At 48.3% G+C, this 22,785-nt stretch overlaps 1 protein-coding gene across 2 annotated transcripts in view; it reads right to left on the reverse strand.

Moving 5' to 3' along the window:
* Window positions 1–22,785, reverse strand: part of ULK2 (unc-51 like autophagy activating kinase 2) — a 41,816-nt gene that overhangs the window by 18,233 nt on the left and 798 nt on the right. For both annotated transcript variants that reach the window (XM_020809043.3, XM_020809042.3), the window contains exons 2-10: window positions 18,645–18,737; window positions 15,970–16,011; window positions 8,523–8,555; window positions 8,171–8,207; window positions 6,636–6,809; window positions 5,491–5,564; window positions 4,666–4,767; window positions 3,924–3,982; window positions 3,695–3,777 (exon numbers count right to left, since the gene is read on the reverse strand). In XM_020809043.3, coding sequence (XP_020664702.3) covers window positions 3,695–3,777; window positions 3,924–3,982; window positions 4,666–4,767; window positions 5,491–5,564; window positions 6,636–6,809; window positions 8,171–8,207; window positions 8,523–8,555; window positions 15,970–16,011; window positions 18,645–18,737 — 697 coding nt within the window. The remainder of the gene's footprint in view (window positions 1–3,694; window positions 3,778–3,923; window positions 3,983–4,665; window positions 4,768–5,490; window positions 5,565–6,635; window positions 6,810–8,170; window positions 8,208–8,522; window positions 8,556–15,969; window positions 16,012–18,644; window positions 18,738–22,785) is intronic.

Genomic DNA, 22,785 nt, shown 5'->3' on the forward strand with positions numbered 1-22,785 from the left:
TGCACACATAAACACACACACACCACCCGGTCCTCCCTCCCTCTCTCTCCAAATGTGCCATATTGGGCAAGGCTATTGTGAGAAGATAGGAAGCGATCGCTGGGATCTGCCAGCCTGAGCCCGTTGAAGAGAGGGTAGCTGATCAGGGAGACCAACCCCTACAACATCCACACGGCCTCTCATAAAAGGAGTGAGAAGAGCAGAAAAACAGGAGCCTGCTCCACTACATCTTCTCTACCTGAAGTTATTTTTTGCCTGTGAAGTCAGAAAGGAAACCATGCCCTTCCGGAAAGAGAGCATCTCCAGACAGAAATCGTGAAAAGACGGCCCCAGAGGGACCATATGCCCCTTACCGCATTTCACTTGGAATCTCAAGAAGCTGCTATGATGACAACGGAGTGGCCGGGCGGCCTCTGAGCGGGTGAGCTTGTTTCCTGATGCCCTAAGATCTATTTCTATCAGCCCATTTAAAAAACAGCAACAACCCAGCACAGCTATATAAACCTTTATTCAAAGCACACCCAGAGCTGGTTCCATAAAGCAGTAGAAACCAGGGCGGGTTGTTTATTTCCTCCTTTCAAAATATTTTCACCCTAATCCTTTTTCCTTTGAAAGGACCCAAGGCGGATTGCATCATTAAAAGACAAAGCTAAAAATGGGAAATATACAAATATTCAAAAGAATCAAACACACACCACATTAAAAACGGTAAACAAAATCAACCTCAAAAACAGATTCAAAGCAAGAAGGCACAACAACAACCCATTCAAAAACCTCTCTCAGACAGACAGTTGTTCAGGGAATGCCTGTCTAAAGAGAAAGGTCTTCGTCGGCTTTTGGAAGGACAGCAAGGATGGGGCCAGCTCAGAAACATAAATGGAATTTCAGGGCCTGCAGCTGCCATCCGTTGCCAAAAAAGGAGGGAAGACAGCCTGCTGGAGATTCAACTGCAAGGAATCAAGTTTCTTCTGAATTCACTCACATTTGTGCTGCTAACATTTATGTGCATACACCAAAGATGGGAGGTAGAGAATTTACTGCTGGAAATTTGACCAAACAGGTAAAAAATCCCCAGGGTTCCACTGTTCAGTGGACAACTTTCAACTTCTAAAATAAAGACAACTCTTTACAAACCTTCCTTAGCAACCAGAAATGGAGACTAAAACCCAGCATAAATATGAAACGTTACTAGAGCTGACTCCTGCGACGTCAGGAGAAGAAAGTGAAAGGACAAATGCAGACAACAACACAGTGTAACATTTGCACTTGACCGCTTTACCAAAAAGGAACATGTCAGCATTTCCCAAGGTCTTTAAATCTCAACGCACCTAAAATGAGTAGGCGTTTGTGCTCTGTTTCAAATGTTTCCAGCAAACCTACACTGCTGGTGTACAAGCAGGGGGAATGAAGCAAAAAAACAAAACTAAGCTAACAAAAAAAAATCTATTTTAATGTTAGCACACATGTTGTGGACAAAACTCAAGAGCCTGACCTCCTGCAGCCCAACATTCGGTATTTTATTTCTGCTTGGAAGTCCTTCCGGACAGAGAGCCTGCACGGCACCACTGTTATTTCTTGAATCTGTGTGCAGGCACTTGGCTGAGAGATCCAAAACTCACATGACCGAAATGCGGGGGGGGGGGGGGGGAGAGAGAAAACAAGCCCAGCCTTCTCCGGGAGGGGCACAAAGCCAAATGACGGAGGTTACTTTTCCTTTACCCCCACCCTTTTGGCAAGCAGCTGCCCCGCGTCACTGATGGATCAAAACCTGAGCCGTCCGGAGCAGCCTTTTGCTTGAAAAACCTTCCCACCAGAGAGGGCCAAGCCAACAAACGTTAGATGGGAAAATGCTATAAATAGATCAGCCGGCTATTTTCAGAGCAGCCGCTCTCCTGCTGGGTTAGGTGTGCGTGTATGTTTTTTAAAAAACCATTAAACAACAGGAATCTGATTTACAGACTTGTTTGTGGTTTTGACATCACCACGTGCGTGATGCGTGGGCTGGCCTTTTGGTGCTACCTGGTTCCTAAGAAGTCCGGGATTATATAACGGATCACGCTGTTTACCACTCAACCCCTAAAACCGGAAATGCTTCATCTATGGCTTTTCCCCAGGGGAAACAATCCAAACGCCAACAAGCTCAGCCAGGAGGGGGGAAAAACCTGCCCACACAGCAGGACAGCCTTCCCACCTCCTCCCGTTCCTCATTAAGCCGCCGCATGCCGAAAGATGCAGAAACCAATGGCCATCAAGGAGTCGATCTAGATTTAATCACAGGTTTCCAGCATCAGATTGCAGACCTCAAAACATTCCTTCCGCCTGCTGGGGCGAACGGGCCATCCAAGACCCAAAAGCTGACCCTGGAAGCCACCCATCTGCACAGCTCAGCTTACTTCTCTGGACTAAAACACCCAGCAGCCCGACAGCTGGGGCCCTCTGGGCTTTGTAATCCCAAAACCCAGATTCTTGAAACTGGATTGTTGGGGAGCCTTGTAGCTTTTGCCTTTTCTTCCCTTGGGCAGGAAAACACAAGCAAGGATGGGGGCTGGTTCTGTGGCAGATCTGTCAAAAGCTGATCATCCTTAAGCCACAGGTTAGACTCAGGTTTGAGCGTGAGAGGGAACTAGTTCTCCGTTCTGCTGAGATCCTTTGAATGGAGACTCCCCAAGGGCCTGATCCGGAGCCCCTCCAGGTACCTAACACCAAGGCCTCCAAGCAGAAGAAAGGTAGCATAATCTGTGAACCTTTGCCATCCCCCTTACTTCGCTGTGTCCCCCGGGGACACCCTGCCCAGGCCGCATCAGCACCATCGATTTTATTTCTGTATTTCTTTGCTAACTTTTATGGGCTCAGGAGATCCAAGGCAGCTGCCCATATCTTGAGTCAAACCGAGGAACGGAAAGACCTAAATTTAATGAATAAATAAATCTTATGGATTCATGGCATACTAGTTTATCGACAACTGTTCGCTTTGAAAACAACGCAGAAACCTCATATACAAAAAGGCTGTAAAAGTCTCAACTGCCATGCGTTCGGAGGATGCAGCCAAGAGCCTCCACCTCCAAATCCCTGCTTCGGAGGGGCGAGATCCACTGGATCATCTGGGTGGTGGGCAAGGAAGACAGCGAGCCAAGAATGACACATGATTTGTATGATTCATCAAAGCAGCGCCCGTATTTTGCTACCTTTCCCTCCCTCCCTCTTTTTCCCCCTTCCTCGCTCTTCAGTTTTCTCAAACAATTTCTAAATGATAGAACAGGACTGCGGGGCCACAGGGAGAGGCCTGGCTTTGGGGCCCAAATCTCTTAGCTTTATAGAATTATCTCCTTTGTCGTACGACGGTGAGGAGTCAACCGCTTCTGAAAAGGAACGCCTGAAAAACAGTTCTGTGTGACTCAAAAGCCTGCGGCCTGACCTGTGCTGAAACCGATCGGGTAAACGGCGTTGCCTAACTCTCTCCCTGACATTCCAGGGTCTGCGATTCTAAGGCAGCCTTTCCTAACATGGTTCCCTCTCGATTTACTAGACTTCGGATCCCAAAGTATGTTTGCTGCGGGATCCTGGGAGCACATCAGGAGGGTGCCATGTTGGGGGTAACTTCTGAAAAACCAAGGAGTCCCCACAAAACGTGTGGGAAGAAATACCAAGGGAACATTCTCCCAGGCGGGAGAGAAAGTTTTAAACCTTTACTCACCAAAGTCCATTCTATCTTTCTGGTTTCGCTGGAGCAAACCCAACAGCAGGTCAGCCAAATAAGTGGACGTTTCCCTAGGGATGCTGAACACAAAAGGATTAAAATGAGAAGATTTTAAAAAGAAGAGAGGAAAAAGAGAAATATCCTGAACAGACAAATGAAGAGGATCTGTTTCTCTTTAACAGACGCAGAGTTGTAACTCCTCCAGAGGCCACAGAAGGATACGTACCTGGGGATTAGGTTCCTATTCTTTTCATAGAACATCCTTAGATCTTGAGGACTGTTGGCCTGTAAAAGCGGAGACAATGTGAACCGTTAAAAGTGATACTTAGCCAAAATACAGATCTCGCCCTATTTTTACATGGGAAATTTAGGAAACTGGGTAGAGAAGAAAGGCCAGTTAAACCACAGCTTGCATGCTTGAAACCGAACTCATGCCAAACCCGCCCACCCCTGGCTACTGGAAGCAATATTCTCCCATCCAGTGTTGACTGTCTTACGCCCCACCGTTAGGGCTGGCTTGGAAAGGTTTTGAGGGTAAACTTTTGGTTCATGTATTCTCCCCCCACCTCCTCTCAACAGAAAAAGAGGCAACTTTGAAGGTCGTCGGATCCCAGCTCAATGTTCACCACGCTTCCTTTCAAAAAGCCTTAGAAACTGTGAAACCAAGCAGTGACAAAACTAGGGGGAAACGGGGGGAGGAAAGAGCAGTCTGGGTTAATCTAAAAGGCGTGCCATGAAATCAAAACTGGGGTAATTTGAAGGAAGAGACACCACCAGACACTGTAAAAAAAAGACCCCAGAAATCCCAAATCGGAAGTGGAAAAGCTTGGTACGGGTAAACCAGAAAAAAACTTATGTGAATATCGTAGCAGATTGACACAGAAAGGAGGGTTGTAATCCCTCAAACCATCCTGTTCTCTCCTCTCCTCTGTGAGTTTAGGGAAGGTGGTCAAAGGCGGACCCCTTACCTGGAAGGGCGGCTTTCCCACCAGGCACTGATAGATCACCGTCCCGATGCTCCATAGGTCTGCTTTGGCATCGTAGTGCTGTGACATGATCACTTCGGGAGCCTGAAAAGGGCCCAAAAGTGAGCGGATGGAGCATTAAAAGGGGGGGGGGTCACCCAAAGCGCCGCCAGGCTGCTCACCAAAGAGCGGCCCTTTTGCCGACTTCCACTTTAATCCCCCCTCACTGGTTCTGCGACACATTTGGAACCCACTGCGTTTTAAACTTATGCAACTTTACAACAGGGCATAAGCCCTAGGAACGAAAAGACTGCCCATTTTATAAGCAAAAGGCATTGATTCACTCGGTCCTGCCGTCTTCTGTACTCTGCTCACGGGAAGCCTCTTACATCGTACACGGTCCTTTGTCACTCAGACCCGCAAAACCCTGATCTGACAACTGTCCGTGAACCATGTGCTGGGCATCAAAACCGGGGGGGGGGGTGTTCCCCTTCAACCACCCGGGATGGCTCTTAAGAGAGGCGACCATCCTACACACTCTTTCTGAGATCACCTGTCACCGAAAAATTGTCATCTGTGAACACGAGGGAAGGAACCACAACAGGCTTTTTGCAATACACACAACTATTCTTCCTCTTAAAACAGCGGTTTCCCCAGGTATTCAATGACAACCCCCCCAGAGGTTCTACCCTGCCCAGTCCACTGTCAGGGCTTGTAGTCTGAGCACATCTTTGAGCATTTCAAGTGGCAAACAGGAGCAGCGAGCGTTCAGTGCTCCTAATCGAAACCCCGACCATGGCAGGACAAACCTCGCCCCCTCTCACTCACCATGTACATGGGGGAGCCGCAGAGGGTGGCGGCCATCATGTTGCTCTGAAGGTAACGGGCAAATCCAAAGTCAGCTGTTCAAAAGGGGGAAAAGAAAAAACCATAAATCACCAAATCTTTGGAAGGTTAAGAGGGAAACGAGGTGCAACTTTCACATAACACTCTGCGTGCCCATGTAGTATTAAGCAGGAACACCCAGAGACGGCAAGCGGTGGCCCGAGTCTGGTCTAGCGTTTGCAACTTTCAGCATCACAACAAGCCACACGATTTTCACAAGCCAGCTTTTGTAAAGCAACGAGAAACCATGGTTTCTAGTTGTGGTTGGTAGCAGGCTGACAAACCATGGTTTATTTGTAGGGATGGGGGGGGGTTCGGACAAAGCAACAAGTCCCAATTCGACAGATAAGAACCCTGGTTTACCCCTCTGGGCGTGCCAGGGCAGAATCTGCCTTGTTCATGACCTCGCAAGGAAAGGAAATGCATTTAAGATAGATAGTGAAGGTGGGGGGTATTCCACATGCTGTACAAAGATGAGCTAATAGAAAAGGCATGCAGCCAAGGGCTCTGGCCCCACAAGCCCCCCCCCAATTAGTGCACAGGGTGCCGTGTGGGAAGCTTACATTAAGACTTCTCACGCTGGGCCCAGGCCCACTCAGAAAAATCTGGGAATATGCCTAAGAAAACCAAAACTTCTAAAACGGCACAAAGTACAGCCCTTGCGATGGTTACAGGAGGTAGGAAGGAAGCTACTCTGTCAATGTTCAGACCCTGGCTGGCCCCACTGGGCCCACTACTGCCAGCGCTGACTGGGAGCAATGGTTCTCTCAGATTCCAGGTAGGTGTCTTCCCTTGTTTTACCTGGAGACCCCTGTTATTCCCAGACGGTCTCCCACCCTAAGTACCAGCCCAGCCCGACCCTGCTTAGCTTCCAAAATCAGAGGAGCTCGGTTGTGTTCAGGGTGGGAGGGTAATTCTGCTCGCAACCTTAATGGCTTCCGGACACACCCAGGCCATGGAGAACGACACAGTGGAAACAAGGCCGACGGATCGGTGGGAGGATTTTGGCTGGCGATGGCTTTCCCGCAGAGGTCCGGGTGGCCAAACCGGCCATGCTGCCCCCCGCAACACAAAGGGCAGGCACCCACCTATCTTGACGCGTATGCCGCTGATGCTCGACTTCCTGCGATTCGCGTACGACAGCAGGATGTTCTGGGGCTTGAGGTCCCGGTGGATGATCCCTTTGCTGTGCAGGATCCGCATGGCGGCCGCAATCTGCTGCAGGAACACGCGGATCGTGTCTTCGCTCAGAGTCCCTTTGGCTGAGAAAGGGGAGGAAGGCAGAATTCCAATCCGCTTAACGTCACGGCGGCTTTTCATGGGCTGAATGAACCCTAAAGAAACCATTTTAAGTCCCTGCAGAAATTTCTCCTCTTGAATCCAAATGAAGCTTACAGCTGCTTTCATTAACCTGGATTATAACGACGTGTCCATTTGCTATGTCTTTTTCTTCAGCCTCAAAGGTACAGATGTACAAGTTTAAATCCAACTTCTCAAGCAGAGATGGCGGACTGAATCAGCTACCAAATAGTAAAGATCAGCCCTTCTGCGAATCCTATCTGATTTGGTATTTGTGACTATATGTAGTAAATTTGGTGTTTGATTTTTGAATAACCATTATGTTCTATTATTTTTTAAAATGTTATTGTTTCACTGTGTTGTAGACCGCCCAGAGTGGCCTTGTGGCCAGATGGGCGGTTATAGAAGTCAAGTCAATAAGTAACTAAATAAATAAATAAGTAAGATTCAACAGATCTGCTGGAGCTGGGACTAACAACATAATTTATACCATAAATAACCTGACATGTTTAAGAGCTTTGAAAAGTCAGAGGTGCTGGTAAGGAAAGCAGGTTTGTGAGAGGATCACTGTTTAGGAAAAGGGTAACCAACAGAAAGAGAAAGCAAAGGAAGGATCTCCAGGATGGATCATTCGGACAAGGGAAATATGGAGAACACAGGGCGCAAAACCCCCATCATCCCAATTCTCTTGTGAAAGCTGAGAACATTCCAAGCTCTCTGATTAGCCTTTTTAAATTGCAATTTGTCATCTTGCTTATTATGTTGGTCACCCATCATGGGCAGTTCCTTCTCAGCCTAACAATCCCCAGAAGACCAATCTCTCCCTCTGGCCCCAGCCACCTCCGCTCAAAAGCTCCTCCAAGATAGTTAAAAGGAACCGGAGCTTAGAAAATGAAAACAACGTCAGCTCTCTTAAAGGACCCAGTTCTACACTCTTTTCCCTTCTTTTAAAAATCCGTTCACCAAAAAAAAATAATAAAAAAATAAAATAAAAAAAATAAATAAAAAAAAAATAAAAAAAATTACGACGGCAGACAGCAAATGGACTTTGGGTTTTTTTCCCTGCATGTTTGGCTGCCGGCAGCCTTGAAAATAGGATTATTAAATACACAAATAGAAGTACACTCCTCACCTCAATCACTAGAGGCACGCAAAGCTGTGGTCCTCTGGACTTCAATCCCCCCCCCATTTCTCAGGCCTGGAGAATCCTGGGAGCTCCCGAGAATACCCCTTGGCACACCTCTGAATGTACACCATGTAGGAAAGAAATGCTACACCCTCCAACTTTTGAGCTCGCCGTCAAGAATTATAAGGAGTCCCTTACCTTGTAAATAATCCGCCAGGTCTCCCCCGTTGCAGTACTGTCCAGGAGATAAGAAAGAAAAGTCGGATTAGATTTGCAGGGGCTCCACGCTCCCCCCCCGCTTGTCCCGAAGAGAAGGGACACAAGCCAATCCATCAACCAGGGTGAAAGACAACTGGTGGATCTCTTGCCCCACGGCCTCCTTTCCCCTCTCCTCCTGCCGTGTGTGTGGGGGTGACATGCTCTGTCACACGTGTGCCCCCCCGGGCAAGCTGCAAGGTGGGTGACACCAGGAAAGAAAAAGTGGGAAATCCCTTCTGACTGCTTCGGGCCAAGGGCAGGCCAGCCGTACATTAGGATCGACTCGACTTACCTCCATTACCAGAAAGACAGAGTTGGGCAGCTCCTGAAAGAGAAGAGGAGAAACCTCTCAAGACGTTGCCAAGCAACAACCTCCTGAGGGTCCAGACGGGGAGGGCTCATCTGGAGAGGTCAGGAGACCCAACTGGAGAGGTTATGCATTAACAGCCAACACCCAGCCGGGGATTTACGCCTCATCCTCAACCAGAGGGTATCTTCCCCCAGGACGGATGGCCCACCTAGTCCACTGGCAGAGGTGCCCCCAACTCAGAGACAAGGGTCTTCCCCCTCTTCCCCACCACCTTATTGGTCCCTTAAGCTCAAATTAAAGCAGCGTTTGATGAGGAAGGGGGCCAGAATCAGACTTCTTAGAAATCCCTTGGGCAGTGAAAGAGTTCCGGGGAACTTGACTGTGACGAACAAAGCCAAGTCAACGGAGTGGATCAAGCGACGGCAACCCAGCGGTACGTTTATACAAATGCCAGGTTTTGGAAACCTGCTTGGTTTCCTCGGCAAAGCAGGGCCAGGCCCTCCTCTGTTCCTCTGGAAGATGAAGGTCAAGACAGGTACAGTCTGTCAAGGCCACCCAGAACCCGGAATAAATCCGGGAGTGTGGAATGGGCATTCCGGAGAGGCGGACCATGGAAACCCAGCGCTGGGGCTGTGCGGGGGGGGGGGGGGACCCAGCTGGCCAGTGAGCCGGCCGGGCAGGCATGCAGCCTCCTCCTGGCCGGGCAGAAACCCAAGACAGGCGCCGCTGAGAGCCTCCCAGAAGGGGCTGGCTGACCTCTCATGACTTCACTCTCCAGGCGACCAGGCTGGCAGGCAGGAGAGAGCAAATCACTCGAAGCCTCAACTAAAAACCAGTTCCCAGGCTCTTGGGAGTAAACCCCAAGGAGCCCCAAAGGCAGAGAAGCAAAAAACCCCACACTTAAGCAGCACCCTGAGTGCCGTTTTGCAAACAGGTTCCAAAGCCCCGTCTTAGCCCTAAACACGGGGCTCTGTTGTCTCCATGCCTTACTCAAAACACAGTTTTGCCACCCACCCACCCACCCGAAGTAGCAGCTACAACCTCGAAAAATGCCAGACCGCTCTGGTCTCAAGCCTCATTTGAAATCCAGCAGTGAGATCCTCAAATGGGTATATTCTATTACTATGGTTCATTTGCAGGGAGCAGGAGAGAATGGATGGGTCTGAATGTTGCATTATATAAAAGGATAAGCCAACTTTTTGTGTCCTTCAATATTTTAGACTACAATTCCCATCATGACCAACCACATGGGTGGCCCTATCATCCCCGTGACTGGGGATGATAGGACCTGTAGTTCAGTCTGGGGGGCATAAGGAGGCCTGGACCAATGCTGAGCAAATACTGTCCCATTATCAGATGCGGGAAAAATCTGCATTTTAAAATATTTGTGCTTTTAAGCCTCTGTTTTTATGAAGGCTGCAAATAGGTAAAACGGGAGAGGATTCGCTGGGTTTGGAGTCCTTTGGTTTAAAAAAAAAAGGGAGAATATCAGAAATTAACAATAATAAGGTAGTCAGAATAACAGATGAAGCAATCATGTGCTTAAAGGTACAAACATACATTTGTTCTGAACACACACTGTGCTTCTGAAAGGGGAATAAAAATACAAAAGCCTTCATAAATGGTGGACCGTCTAAAACTGCAAGGCTTGAAAAGAAGGGACAAGGGCTTATGTAACTGCTCTGGATAATTCTAGCTACTGCTGCCGAGGCCTGTAAAGGAATACAAAACTCTGGAGTCTACTTCTAACAAGGTCTTGGGCTGGGCATTCCTTTATTAAACACAATCGGCATTTCCTCAGAGCGAGAAAGATGGCAGAAGAATCCCGCAGCGCGGCTACCTGGGGCTCCATCGTCCCCCATCAGCGGACGAGAACTTGCTCAGTGGACCAGTGAGGGGTTCGAAGAACTTGTTCAACACACTGCTGCAAAAATATCCTGCCCGTCCTGCTCCACACAGGCTGTCTGCAGGAGACCTCTAGACGGATGGCTCCTGTTAACAAGGACAGTGTGTGTGTGGGGGAAACTACAGGATCCTGAAATGACAACACCCCACCACCACCCATGTGGCTTCGCTTGCCTGGGGCAGATGTTTCCTGCTCGAAACGGCTGTCGGTCGGGCGCCATCCTGGCAGCCCACGAGGTTTTCACGTAGAAGGCCGTTTGTCAAATCGCACAGAGCAAGAGAGAGACCCGTTCAGTCACTGTCTCCTTGTTTACACAGAGGATTAATATTTATGATGATGGAAGAGTTCGCTTTCCTCCCCTCTGGGGCAGCACAACGCTCTCTGCTTCTTCTTTTGCCTCCATGAAGACACCCTCCCTTGGTCAGCTCAACGGATTACTGACACTGAAAATCCGCTTCGGCTAATACTTCCTACTGGATCATTAGAAATTTCAAACATAAGGACGTGCCTACGAGTTTTCAGAACCCTCCATCAAGCAAAACGGATGTAAAACGTGGGGTCCACGAAGACCGTCCCAAAACGAAGCCAACGAACAAAGCAGTTTTATCCTGTTCCTCAGCCACAAATGCTTCTGGACCAACCGACATACAATGAAGAAGACCAAGGCAGCCCCTGACTTCAGATTCGAAAGGAAGCACAAAAAGGATGATGGAGGGAAGCAAACAGCCATTCAGAAGGATGGAAACAACGGGCCAGCTTTCCGTCTCATATTTCTCTGCTAGAGCACAGCAGTATTACAGCACGCGGTTATTTGAAGGAATGGCATTTATACAGTGCCGTTTATTAAATCTCATCCCGTCATCAGGGACTCCAGCCTCAATAAATAACACATAATCTGAGCTGTTCTCAGAAGCATCCTCGGCACTTCGAGGTCGACTGGCTGGCAAGAAAGCAGGACCCATGACGTGGCTGCTTCTGCCCAGGTCGGCCCCTGGCACAAGACGGTTTCCAGACCTTTAAGCGCTATCGCTGGCGGTCGTTCCAGCCAAGATGAAGAAGAAAACAGAACCGACTTTAATGCCCATGGTCATGGGGATCGTTGCTCTATCCAGGTTTCCCACAAGAAGCTCCCGAGGCCGTGACGCTTCCCCTGTTGGGATGAAAAAGCTGGGGCCGCCTCAGCAGCTCAAAAGACACAACGTGGATTTTGCAAACAGGCGGGACAGTTTCCAAACCGTCTGCTGTGATGCTCTGATTTATTCTACTCTGCCTTTCCTTTGGTTCTGCAACTCTGGGCCTACACGAAACCAAGGAAAAGACACTCTAGATGGGCCAGGTTTTTTTTTTCCTTAACACATACAGGTGTGGATTTCTTAGCCTAAGGAAGGATGTCCTGCAATTAAAGCATCTGGAAATCTGCAAAGCAGCCAATGAATCCACTGGCTGCACCTCATCTACGTTCTCCAGCGCCCTCTTCCAGCGATGTCTTCAGCGAGCAACGTCTGTCACCTGCAGAAGGCCCCAGCGTCTCCTCTGAGAAACTGCATCTTGGGCTTGAGTCAGAAGAGAGACAGACAGGGTCAGGGGGCCAAGAAAGGCAGGTCTACCTTCTGACCTTGCTTGGGGCTTCAGTTGTGACCTTGTTTCCCCGAGACTGGAGGAGAAAACGGATGAGAAACCTCTGACTTTCTCCAACTGGGTGCTCTGATGGGAGTTGTAGTCCCAGCTCCTCTGGGGAGCGGCTAGTTGTGGGTACATGCTCCCCTCGCAATGTTACACAGACAGTTCTTCCCCGCATCCGAGCCTGAATTTTTTTCCCCTGCATCCTCCAGGGAAAGGGGTATCACATGACGAACTGCAGCCCCCTTCGCTGCTTACAGATGCACCGAGCAGCCTCACAGAAACCGACAGCAATTATCTGGCTGCGCTCGGATAGGATGCTCTCCGACTGCCAAGCCAGGCGTGCACATTAATGGCCCATTGATCGAGTGGCAAGGGAAGGCTTCCAGATGAATGAGCCTCTCCCTGCCTTGCTGCTACGCGCACAGGCAGGCTTGATCTGTGCCCAGGCAACACCCCAAACCCTCTGCAGGTGGAGGATGAAACCCAAGCAATTGCAGGATGCCCTCCTGATCCAGAACCAGGTGGGGGGGGGGGTGATGATGGGCACCGTCATGCAACATCTCCGGAGTGTGCCTGCTTAGGAAGACTTGTGAATGGTGGCAACGGGCCAGTTTTTGCCCACAGGCTGCCAGCTGCCTGACACTGGGGTACGGCACACTCTCTCTTGCGTCCACAGAAGCAGGATGGCAGAGGTTAAGGATGCCAAGAACATCTATGCCGGAAGGAACTCATTCCGACTCTCTGGGGGGTGGGGGGAAGACAGGAGGTGGTGCAGACAATATACCTCTGGGGACTGAGCATGGGAAATATACAGACGTGGCAACTGTGTATGACTGTGGGTGTGACAATGAACCATAGTTTTTAGAGCAAATGTGAGCAAATGGTGGATCTCAACCTACTGATGTACATCAGGATGACTGGCAGATAAGCCACCACAGATTCCTGACCTCTCCCCTATGCCTGAATCATAGCAACAGCGAAAGGATTCCTGTCAACAGCACCAGGGCCACCAGATCCTAAAGAGGAGACGAAGATCACCAGAAGTGGAACCGTGTAGGAGGTGGAGAACGGCAGAAACTCCTGCCAGTTGTCAAGGACACAGCCTCCTCCTGCCGAAAGCAAAATGAAAAAGAAGTGTCTTCCTACATTAGGAAGACAGACCGGCTTATTTTAGCACCAAACTGTGTTCATTACAACCCACTTCGTCAGTTGCACAGCTGAACAGGTGTACCGCAGTGCTTTGACTGTGTATTCTCAGGAGCTGAAAAAAAGAGACTGCAATCAAGATTGTTTTATAAGTGGCTCAAGACTCTTCTTTTGCTTTTCAGTTATGGCTCTGATTTGGGCTCTCTCTCCTCTTCAAAACACAGATCAGAGCTCTTTTAATTCGATCCATGTCTGTCTTCTGCACCAGGCGGCGATTCTTGGCTCTTGCGATTGCAAAAGAACTGACTCTGAACTCTAGAGGTTCTGTTGACCACGGTTTCGGAGGCAAACTGCCTGAGGTATAATCACATGTAAGAGCCAAGGCTGGACATCCAATGGCACACCCAGAGCTACACAAAAGAGAGAGGGAAGGCTAAAGATCCTGTCGATCCACTCACCCTGTTTTCCCCGGGAAAATTCAGCACGGCACCGTAGGGTGGACAAAAAAGAAATGGAACACCCAAGAAAAAAACTGGGATGTGTCCAGCTACAGAAACACACCTCCTTCTCGGCATCCTCGTATTTAATGCCCTGTCTTTAAATGTCGTGACGTGAAGTGTTTTTAAAAGCTGGAATGCCAAGCCACCCTTCTGGCTTAATCCTGCCTTGGAGGACTGGCCGCTCAGCCGAGAGGCCTTTACGACTAACCTTTGCTAAGCTGGCCCCTTTCCAATCTGAGCCAGCGAAAAGACAAGGAGAGGTGGAGAGAAACAGTCATGTCGCTAAAACACTTTTACGTATGGAAAAAAAAAAGAGCATGGAGGGAAGCTGATGTGTGGTCTTCTTTCCTAAAAGCATTTGAGCAGTCACTCAAGGAAACCCCTAAACAAAGACCAGCTCGGTCCTGACTTGTGAGAACTCAGAATCGGGGGTGGGGGAGTGCCTTCTGGCGGCAGAACCCTCTTCCGTTGGCAGATCTTCCAGAAGAAGAGCAAAACGGGGCTGGAAAGAAGGTGGAGTCAGGGGGGAGTTCTTCCAATCCAGATGGAATCCTCTTTCGGCACATAGGACACAGGCTGGCCTAAATATTTTTCCAATATGAGGCTGAGAGGGGTTTGGGATGGGAGCATCCGGTTATCTACGGCATGCGTCTCCTCTGAAAGAAAATTTGGATAGACACACCACACGTTGCGCAAAGGGCTCTGGGCTAATAAACCCTATCAAAACCTTGAAAAACAGCAGAACTTCTGTCATACAAAGGGAGAGGGTAGGCATAAACCTAAATACCATTTTTGATCTATGTCTGGCTTTACTTTAAGAACTCTTCAGAAAAACGCCCCACCAGCTGGGGCCTGGAGTAGGCTTAAAACCTCCATCTTTCCCGAGAACACAAGGAAAGGGCACGTTGTAATCAACCGGCCAAAAATAAACCTTCCATCCCAACCATGCCTGTTAATCATGGAGAGTCATCGCACAGTGAGAATCTGTCTGGATAAGACTTGACTTGTAAGTTTAAGGGCAAAAGGGGGGGGGAGAGAAGGCTTCCTTACATAACTCTGCATCTAGGAAGCTGGAGTGTGGAACCTTTTAAGTTTTCTGGACTACAAAGCCCAGTATCCCCCCACCAGCACATTAGATTTCTAATTTTTGGTTCGGGGATCCATAAAGTTGAGCTGATGCTCCTCAGCTTCCTCCATACTGCCATTATCCCTTCTAAAACAGCCTGCTTTATACCCTGAAACACCGCTGCCTGTCAGAAAAAGTGCCAATTTAGTAGGAGTTTTCAGGAATTGCCAAACCCGAGGATTCTCAACTGCAGATACCCATCACTTAAACCCTCAATCTGGCTCCCCTCTCAACCCCCTGGAAGACATGAACGCATGTACAGGCACTGTACTCATCGACGAGGGAGGCTGGGATGAGGAAAAGGGGATGGGAAGGAAGATGGAGGGGCTGAAGTTATGGCTAGCGTGCTGATCAGTGGGAGGTAAAGGCAGGAGGGGAGACCAGGCCAGACGTCCAGGAAAACACGGCCATGGAGGGAATTCTGAGCAACTGTAACGAAAATCTTGCCTCTCAACTGAACTATTTCTACAGCCCACCAGTGGTTCAAAATGCCCAGAAGGCCGAACATCACTCCACCTGTGCTCTTTGAAGGTGCCCATCTCTAGACCAACTATTCCATTCCTGACCTAGAACAAACCACCTTACCGTTTTGAGTGGCTGAATATTATCTTCCCCATTGTACACACGTGTCTTATACTTTCACTGAATGCACACATTGAACATACTCAGTTAATGCCCTTGTAAATCTGGGGTTCAGAGGGGTTGAGCATTATCTTTAACTGAATCAACCTTAAGTTCAGAAAAAGCACAAGCTTTTGCCTTCTGGAGAACTCTTCACAACAGGACGGCAAAACTGGGAGCCGCAGGGGACAGAAGCCCCGAAATGCAGGTAAGGTACTTTACGGTCTGAAATTGCACGCTATTCCAAGATGGCCAAGAGGGGCCTGATGAGCTCAAGGGTTGAGAAACAGTGCAGAAATGTCCCTTCTCTGAAAAAACAGAGACATCAGTAAATCGGGGATCCTGCATCTAGCCTTAGACAGAGGAGTTTTCCTTGTCAGCAGGAGCAGAATAAATCTGTTACACTTTTAAAAAGCCCCAGGACTATTGGGTTTGCAGCAGTGTGGCAAGACGCTATACGGTTCCATCAAGGGAGCAAAGCACACAGAGATGGCAAAACAAACTCACCTGCACATCATACAGAGCGACAATGTTTTCATGCTGAAGCTCCTGGAAAACAGAAAGAGATGCAGTTCAGAGAAATACAGGCAAGGGGTTCCCGAGAGAGGCCTCGCTGTTCTGAAGAAGCCGCCTTTCCAGGCAAGGCTAAACCTCTTTCTTCCTCCATTAATGTCAGTTGTGTTTAATGTGTGGAAGGAAGGCATGAGTGGCTCTGGAAAGCAACATCCTTGCCTCAAATGAACCTCTTTCTCGCTTGCATAAACCCTCCCCCCGTCTGGCAGCCCCGTCTTCCTACAAGGTTGAAATGACATCTGGAAGGAACCAGGTCTTTCCCCCCCCCCCCCCAAGAGCCTCGAAGCTTCAGAATGACCTTTAAATCTCTACCTTTTCTTCTGGGAGTGGGGTAGGGAGAACATGACCCGCTGTTTTGACCTGGCGTTTCTCCCACTCTTATTTCTGGATCTCAATGGTTTTGTTCTTTCCTTAAGGTGCTTTGAAAGGAAAAATGACGTAGCTATTTATGACCAGACCTTCCATGTATATAGAAGGGGGGGGGGGGGGGGAAGAAACATTTTTTTATTTCAGGAAGGACCTGGAGGGGAATGAATGAATATGGGCATGTTTTAAAATTGGTGCTGAGTGTTTATTTTTTTGGAAAGAAAAAACAACAACTATGCATTAAGACAATAACTGTGACATGGATTTTTCTTGTCCAGGGTTTTAAGTGCTTCCAATTTACCCTCTGGCTTCTTGGAAAGCATATGACAGGGTACATTTCTCAAAATAAAGAGGAGGAAACAGGAAGGAACTGCTTAAGACGTCCCCCTGAAGCTCCCTATTAACATTCTCTACTTCTTCTGCCTTGCCTTGCTCTGTTTTGACATTTCTGTCCCTTTTTGTCTCTTCTGCGTTCACACACCCGGTCAATTCCTTCCTCCTGAGCAGCCAGTCATCCCATCCTAAAGGATACATGCCACCAATCTGTGGAACCCATCCACCCCAAGGAACTGGGGCCACAAAAGTGCCTTCAAAACGAAAAGACAACTTCCCAAATCCTTTAGCCAACACCATAGAGATGCCACCCACATTTTTAAGAAAGGGAGATTTGACAAGCCCCGAGTGATCCCAGCATGAAAGGAAGGGCACCTTCTCTCTTGCCTCCCCTTGCCAGGGAAAGGAAAGTAGGGCGGGGGCTTCCTAGAGGGGGCAAATGGGAGTGAATTGGGGAAAGTTCCAGGGAGCCTGAACTAAAGGGTCCAAGAAGGAAGAAATGTTTAGCAGAGAAGGCTCTTCCTTTGGGTTACTGTCATTTGAGACAAATGTTTGTTATTTCAGGAATTTCCCAAGGATGGCCTCCTGCCACCGTTCAGGTAGGGAGGAATCAGTGCCAGAAGGGGGTGCTTCCAACCCCAGGGAGCAGCAGGAATGTCTAGGTTTTTAGGAAGCCTTCAGGTGGTCATCAAGAGAGCCTGAGAGTCGCCGAATGAGCTTGTGACTGATACTGTTTCAGGGAAGTGCCAGCCCTGCTGATTACCAATATTAAAAGTCCAAAACAACACGCACGAACACCCCACAAAAAGCAAAACCCAACAGCCTCCCCTCTGTGCAGAGGCACACGCACGCACCCACGCAACGCAGGCTCTATGCCACAAGCAAATTTACAACCCCCTCTGCACAGATCTCACATTGTTCCTCCAGAGCCACTGAGCGCTTTGCTCAAAAGAAAAGGGGAAAGCAGGCCAGGTCAACTGAGGGCGGCAGAAGCTGGGAGTGTGAAAACACCACAGCTCTCCAGAAGCTGCTGCTCTCCAGAACCTTTCCAGAGCCTCGAGCCAAAGGGGGTTTGAGGAGAAAAACACAGCATGACTGAGATGCAAAACGGAGAAGGCAAACCTTCAACCCTTGCTCTGTTTGGACCTTTCTGTGTCGTTGTGTGTCTTCAATGCTCCATTTTCAACCCTGAGGGTTGCTAGCCCCCAATGACACACATGACGAAACATCTGTCTGCATCAGGAAAACCTGACTTCTCAAACCACCTGTAAACAGCACAAATTGAGCCAATGGTCGCTGCTATTTGCTCCTTTTGCATTCCTCATTTTGCGTCTCATCTCCAGAGGCAACCAAACATCATGTGTTCAAGCAGGATTGGCCAATTTGGACCACATTTCCCATCATTCCTCTTCTGGTCAGGGTAGACGGGAGCTTTTCCTCAGTGACACTCAGAGGGCTTTATGGTCTCCACCTGCCACTCTTTAAAGCACGAACCCCTCAACCCCTGCCACCAGGATCTTGTTCAGACACCACTTTGGCTTCTGAGATTTCACAAAAAATCCCTGTTCGTGCCCACTCAAAAGTGCGCTCCACTGAGGACTAGAAGCATGCTAGTATTTGGGGAGGGGGGGAAATAATCTGAGATTCTACAGAAACCAATTCTGCTGCGAACTGTCAACACTTAGAGCTATAAAGGGTATTGGCGGAAGCACCAGTGAGGAAGCGTAAAGGCAAGAAAGATTCCCTTAAAAAAGGGGAATGATAGTGAATTCCATGCTTCTGTGGCATTTACAGAAGAAAAACGAGCAAGTGAAAACAGAAGGCTGGCAAAACTCAAAATCCATGATGTTGGACACGGCTAAAAACATGTCAACTTAAGAGGTCCAGAAAACGACGCTGGAACAACTTGCCTTTAAAATTTTTATCTCCTTCCCAAGCAGGAGCTGCGACTTAGACAAGTTCTTCTTGTTGATGCTTTTAATAGCCACTTCCCAGTCAGTTTTCTAAAAAAAAAGGAGGAAAAAAACAAAGCTTTAAATGCAAACAGCTCATTTTAATTTTTCTGAGAAAGCAATTAATTAACTGCCCAGATGGGGTCAGTCAAAATATCCAGATCAGAGGTAGATAGAGCGCACTCAGCCCACTGCATCCCCCCAAGATCATTTTGGGGGGAAAACATCTTTTTTTCCCCCTCAAACACCTCAAAATCATCAATCACACTCCAGGTGTCTGGTTTTCCTTCTTTTTTAAAATCACTTTTACAAAGGGCATGGGGCCTTTAGTTTTCTAGATGGTTTGAACTCCAGTTTCCGGAAGCCTCAAAGACATGGCCAATGGTCAGGGGCGATGGGAGTCGGAATTCAAAACATTTGGGGCAGCAAAGGGTCCCCCCTCCCAGCTCAGACTTTCCAGCAAGGGGCATCCATGGGAGAGGGGGACGCTCCCCTCAAAATGTTAATATACACAGATATGGTAAGACATTTGCCCTCCAGGCCACAAAAATCCCAGCCTTGCAGCTGTCAAGGGTGACCTGTGACGAACAATGGTATCAAAACATGATCACTCCAGCAATCCCTGGCATCGACGCAGCCGCCTGGTCACGAGAGACGCCAGGGCTTAATCCAACCCACTTTAGAACAACTACCAGCTGAAATGCCACTCTGCAATACCTTCCAGGGTTTGAGGCTGTGTTATTGGTGGGAGCGTCTTTCCTTCACGTCATCTGCCCAACCCCCAAGATCATCCCCACTGAGGCTCCTCCAGGGGACCACCTTGAGGGAGGCCCATAAATTCTCTACACAAGAGGCAGGGCCTTCTCCGCGGTGGGTCCAACTTTATGGAACCAGCTTCTGGAGGAGCTCCGTCCAGCCCTCTCCCTGTTGACGTTTAGGAAGCAATTAAAGACGTTGCTTTCCACACTGATCCTAGCTGACCACCTTCCCCCGTCTGACCTGGGTTTATACGATTAGTCTGTCCCATCTGTTTTTAGGGTTATTGCTGTTGCTTTTAACATTATTATCTTTATTTTTGTTCTCTATTATACGTGCTGTAACCACCTGGAGTAGTGTCTCAGCACTAATAGGAACAGGATACAGATTGAAAGGATGAATGAATGAATGATTAAACAAAGAGTCCTAAAAAATTTTTTTGCATGAAGTTTCATGGACTACAGGCCACATTTTTAAGAACATGGGAGTGTTACCCAAAACTCCAGGCGCATCTCTGCAATACTACAATGAGATGAGATTAAAACATTAAAGACTGGGAGATCAGGGTAAATTTAAACCTAAAAAATATTGCAGAAGACCTTATAATTCCTAGTAGCCACTCCCAAAAGCAGGGTAACACAAACAACAGATAAAAAAAAAACAGCACCTACAGCAGAATAAGTATAAGAATCTGAGGCAGACAGAGCCCAGTCCACTATCTTTTATCATCTGCTCCCTTGGCATTCAGAAACAGGTTATATTTTAGTCCGGCCGGCACTAACTGAAACTCAGCTTCGAATCCGGGTCCAGTCCATCATGGCGCCAAAACAGTCCAGACAAGATCCCTGTTCGATTTTAGCCATCTTCCCCCCCCCCTCAAGTAGGGGTGGAGAGAATGGCTGGCCCTTGAGACTTCAACTGCCCTACAGCTCCCACCAGCTAAAGCTGGCAGAGCGCAGGATGAGAAATGGTGAAAGCTAGACCAAAAAAAATCTGGAAGGCAACAGCTGCCCATCTTGGCTCTCTAGGGCTTTATTTCAAAACGTGCCAGCCTGCCTTTCTGCACCATTTAGCCAGGATTTATTTCAGAGAGCTATGGAGGTTTAAATGTAGGCTGAAGGGTCAGCTTAACTCTGCATACATTATCGCCTGAGGGTGGGGGACCATTTAGCTTGCATTAAAACTTCTTTTTCTTTTTTTTTTAAAGCTTATTTTACTTCTTCGCCATTAATTTCAGCCTTGGCCCCCTCAGCCAATTTGCATTTCACTGGTTCCCAGGCTGGCACGGTGAGCAGTAGCATTTTGGTTACACAAGGGATGGTGGTGGTTCTGTGGTGTCTCACTCAGTCGGTGCTGTCATGTTTGAGTCACAAACGCTTCTGAGAAAAGGGAGAGGGGGGAAAAATAAAACACCAACAAGATATTCAGAAAGGGGGGCAAAATCAGAGGTTTGAGGGCCCAGGGGAAAAAAAAGGGCCTTACTCTTAACTCTTCAGTTGCTCCAAAGCTCTAAAAAAAGTGGATCTGAAGAAGTTGGACCGTAACCCACAAAAAGCTCAGATGAACAAACCTGTGAGCAGTGTAACTGCTCTGTTTTTAAATGCTGTCATGCTTCGCCAATCTGGGTGGACTGACGGTAAGCCAAGCTGTTGCTGTTTTTTTTATTTACGTGGTGGATAAATTTACATCCTTACACCACTTTACAAAAACAAAAGTGTGGGGGTGGGGAGGAAGCCTCTGCCCCAAACCTTCTACAATCTGATTTTCAACATGATTATAACAGGATAAAGACAAACAAGGGGTTCCTCTCCTTTCCAAGCCTCCTGACAGAACCCTTGCCTTAACTGAGGGGACACTGAGGCAGAGACCGATCTGCTGGCTGCAACCCGGTAGCAGAGTTTAATCTTCCAAAATGCAAATGAAATATTAAGAGTAAATCAGGAGGCTGACAGAGAACAGATCCTGGGGGTGAGCGGAAGGACAGGCCACTGCTAAGTCCGGCAGAAGGTGGCAGAAGTCTCTCTGAGCAGAGGTTTATAACCTCGCCAGGAGAAAAAGGAAAACACAAAATAACCCCCATGTCAAAAGGGCAGCCCGGGTCAGAAGCAGCAGTGGCCCAACCAATCTGAAGAGAACTAGCTTTCTATCAGATCTGTACTTTTTGGGAGGGGGAGAGAGCTGACCAAAGTCTTGTCTGGAGGCTGAAATAAGGCTCTTTATTCACAGTAGCTGAAGAGAAAATGAGAAACTAACCCAGCTTCTGCATTCAGAGATCTGCAAGGAAGCCAAAAGAAAAGGGCAGAAGAGGAAAAAAGCCAGCTCTCTTTCGAACCTACCAGGACCGTTCTTTATTCCTCCCGCCCAAAGAAACAGGGGTTTTATCCAAACCCTTTAGATTGCTATGGAATAGAACATGAATTGACATAATGAAGGGACCCGGAGTGGATGGATAAGCTGGTAAGGAGGGCAGGAAGAATCCACAACAACACGGTGACATCATCACCATCTCCACGGCTCCGTTACGAAACAGAAAAATAAACAGGAGCAAAACTTTCTGAATCAAACAACACAGCCACCGTTTGACACTTTCCTTCCCCCCCAAAAAAAAACAGAGGGGAAGCAGCAGGGAAAAGAAAGAAAGGAGCGAGAAGCAAAAAGCAGGCAGGGGCTTTTTGCTAGAAATGCACATTGCTTTCAAAACAAGGATGACTGAACAGGCAACAAGGCGTAAAAAACCAAGAAGGAAGAAGAGGGGGCAATTAAGGAAGGAGAACAAGAGAACCACTTCTCTGGCGGAATAATGTGGATGTTTGTGAAACAGCCATCCACGTAACCACGGCGATTCGCAGAGATACAGGTACAGACACCAAAAGGTAGAATCTGTTGGAATAACAACAAAGAGCTCTTTTAAAACCCTCAGTTTTTCATTAAAGATACCCACTCCTTCGACACCTGAATCTTTAAAGCGACGAACTGTGCCCACTGCCATGATAAAATGACCTCCTGGGACCTCAAGCCCTAACCCATTTTAGTCTGGAACAGTTTTCACAGCTTACGTCCAGCATTCACAACAAATTATGCCACTGCATTTTTGAGAGAACACACGCATCTGGGTCAGTTTTTGGAGCCCTGTCTTTTAAGCCTAACCACCTCCCTGGAAGCCATCCAATGGGTTAGCCTTCTCGGCTGCCACAGGACTCTTAGTCCACCAAGAGACTTGTGGCACCTGGTGGACGTCCACAGTTCCCTTGGCCGGTGTTTCTGCGTCCGCGTGGTTTCTCCCAAACAAAACCATCAAAGTTTCCAAAAGTGTCACAAGTCCCTTGGCGGCTGCACGAGAGAG

The sequence above is a fragment of the Pogona vitticeps genome, chromosome 7 (assembly GCF_051106095.1).
Source record: "Pogona vitticeps strain Pit_001003342236 chromosome 7, PviZW2.1, whole genome shotgun sequence".
NCBI classification, from domain to species: Eukaryota; Metazoa; Chordata; class Lepidosauria; order Squamata; family Agamidae; genus Pogona; species Pogona vitticeps.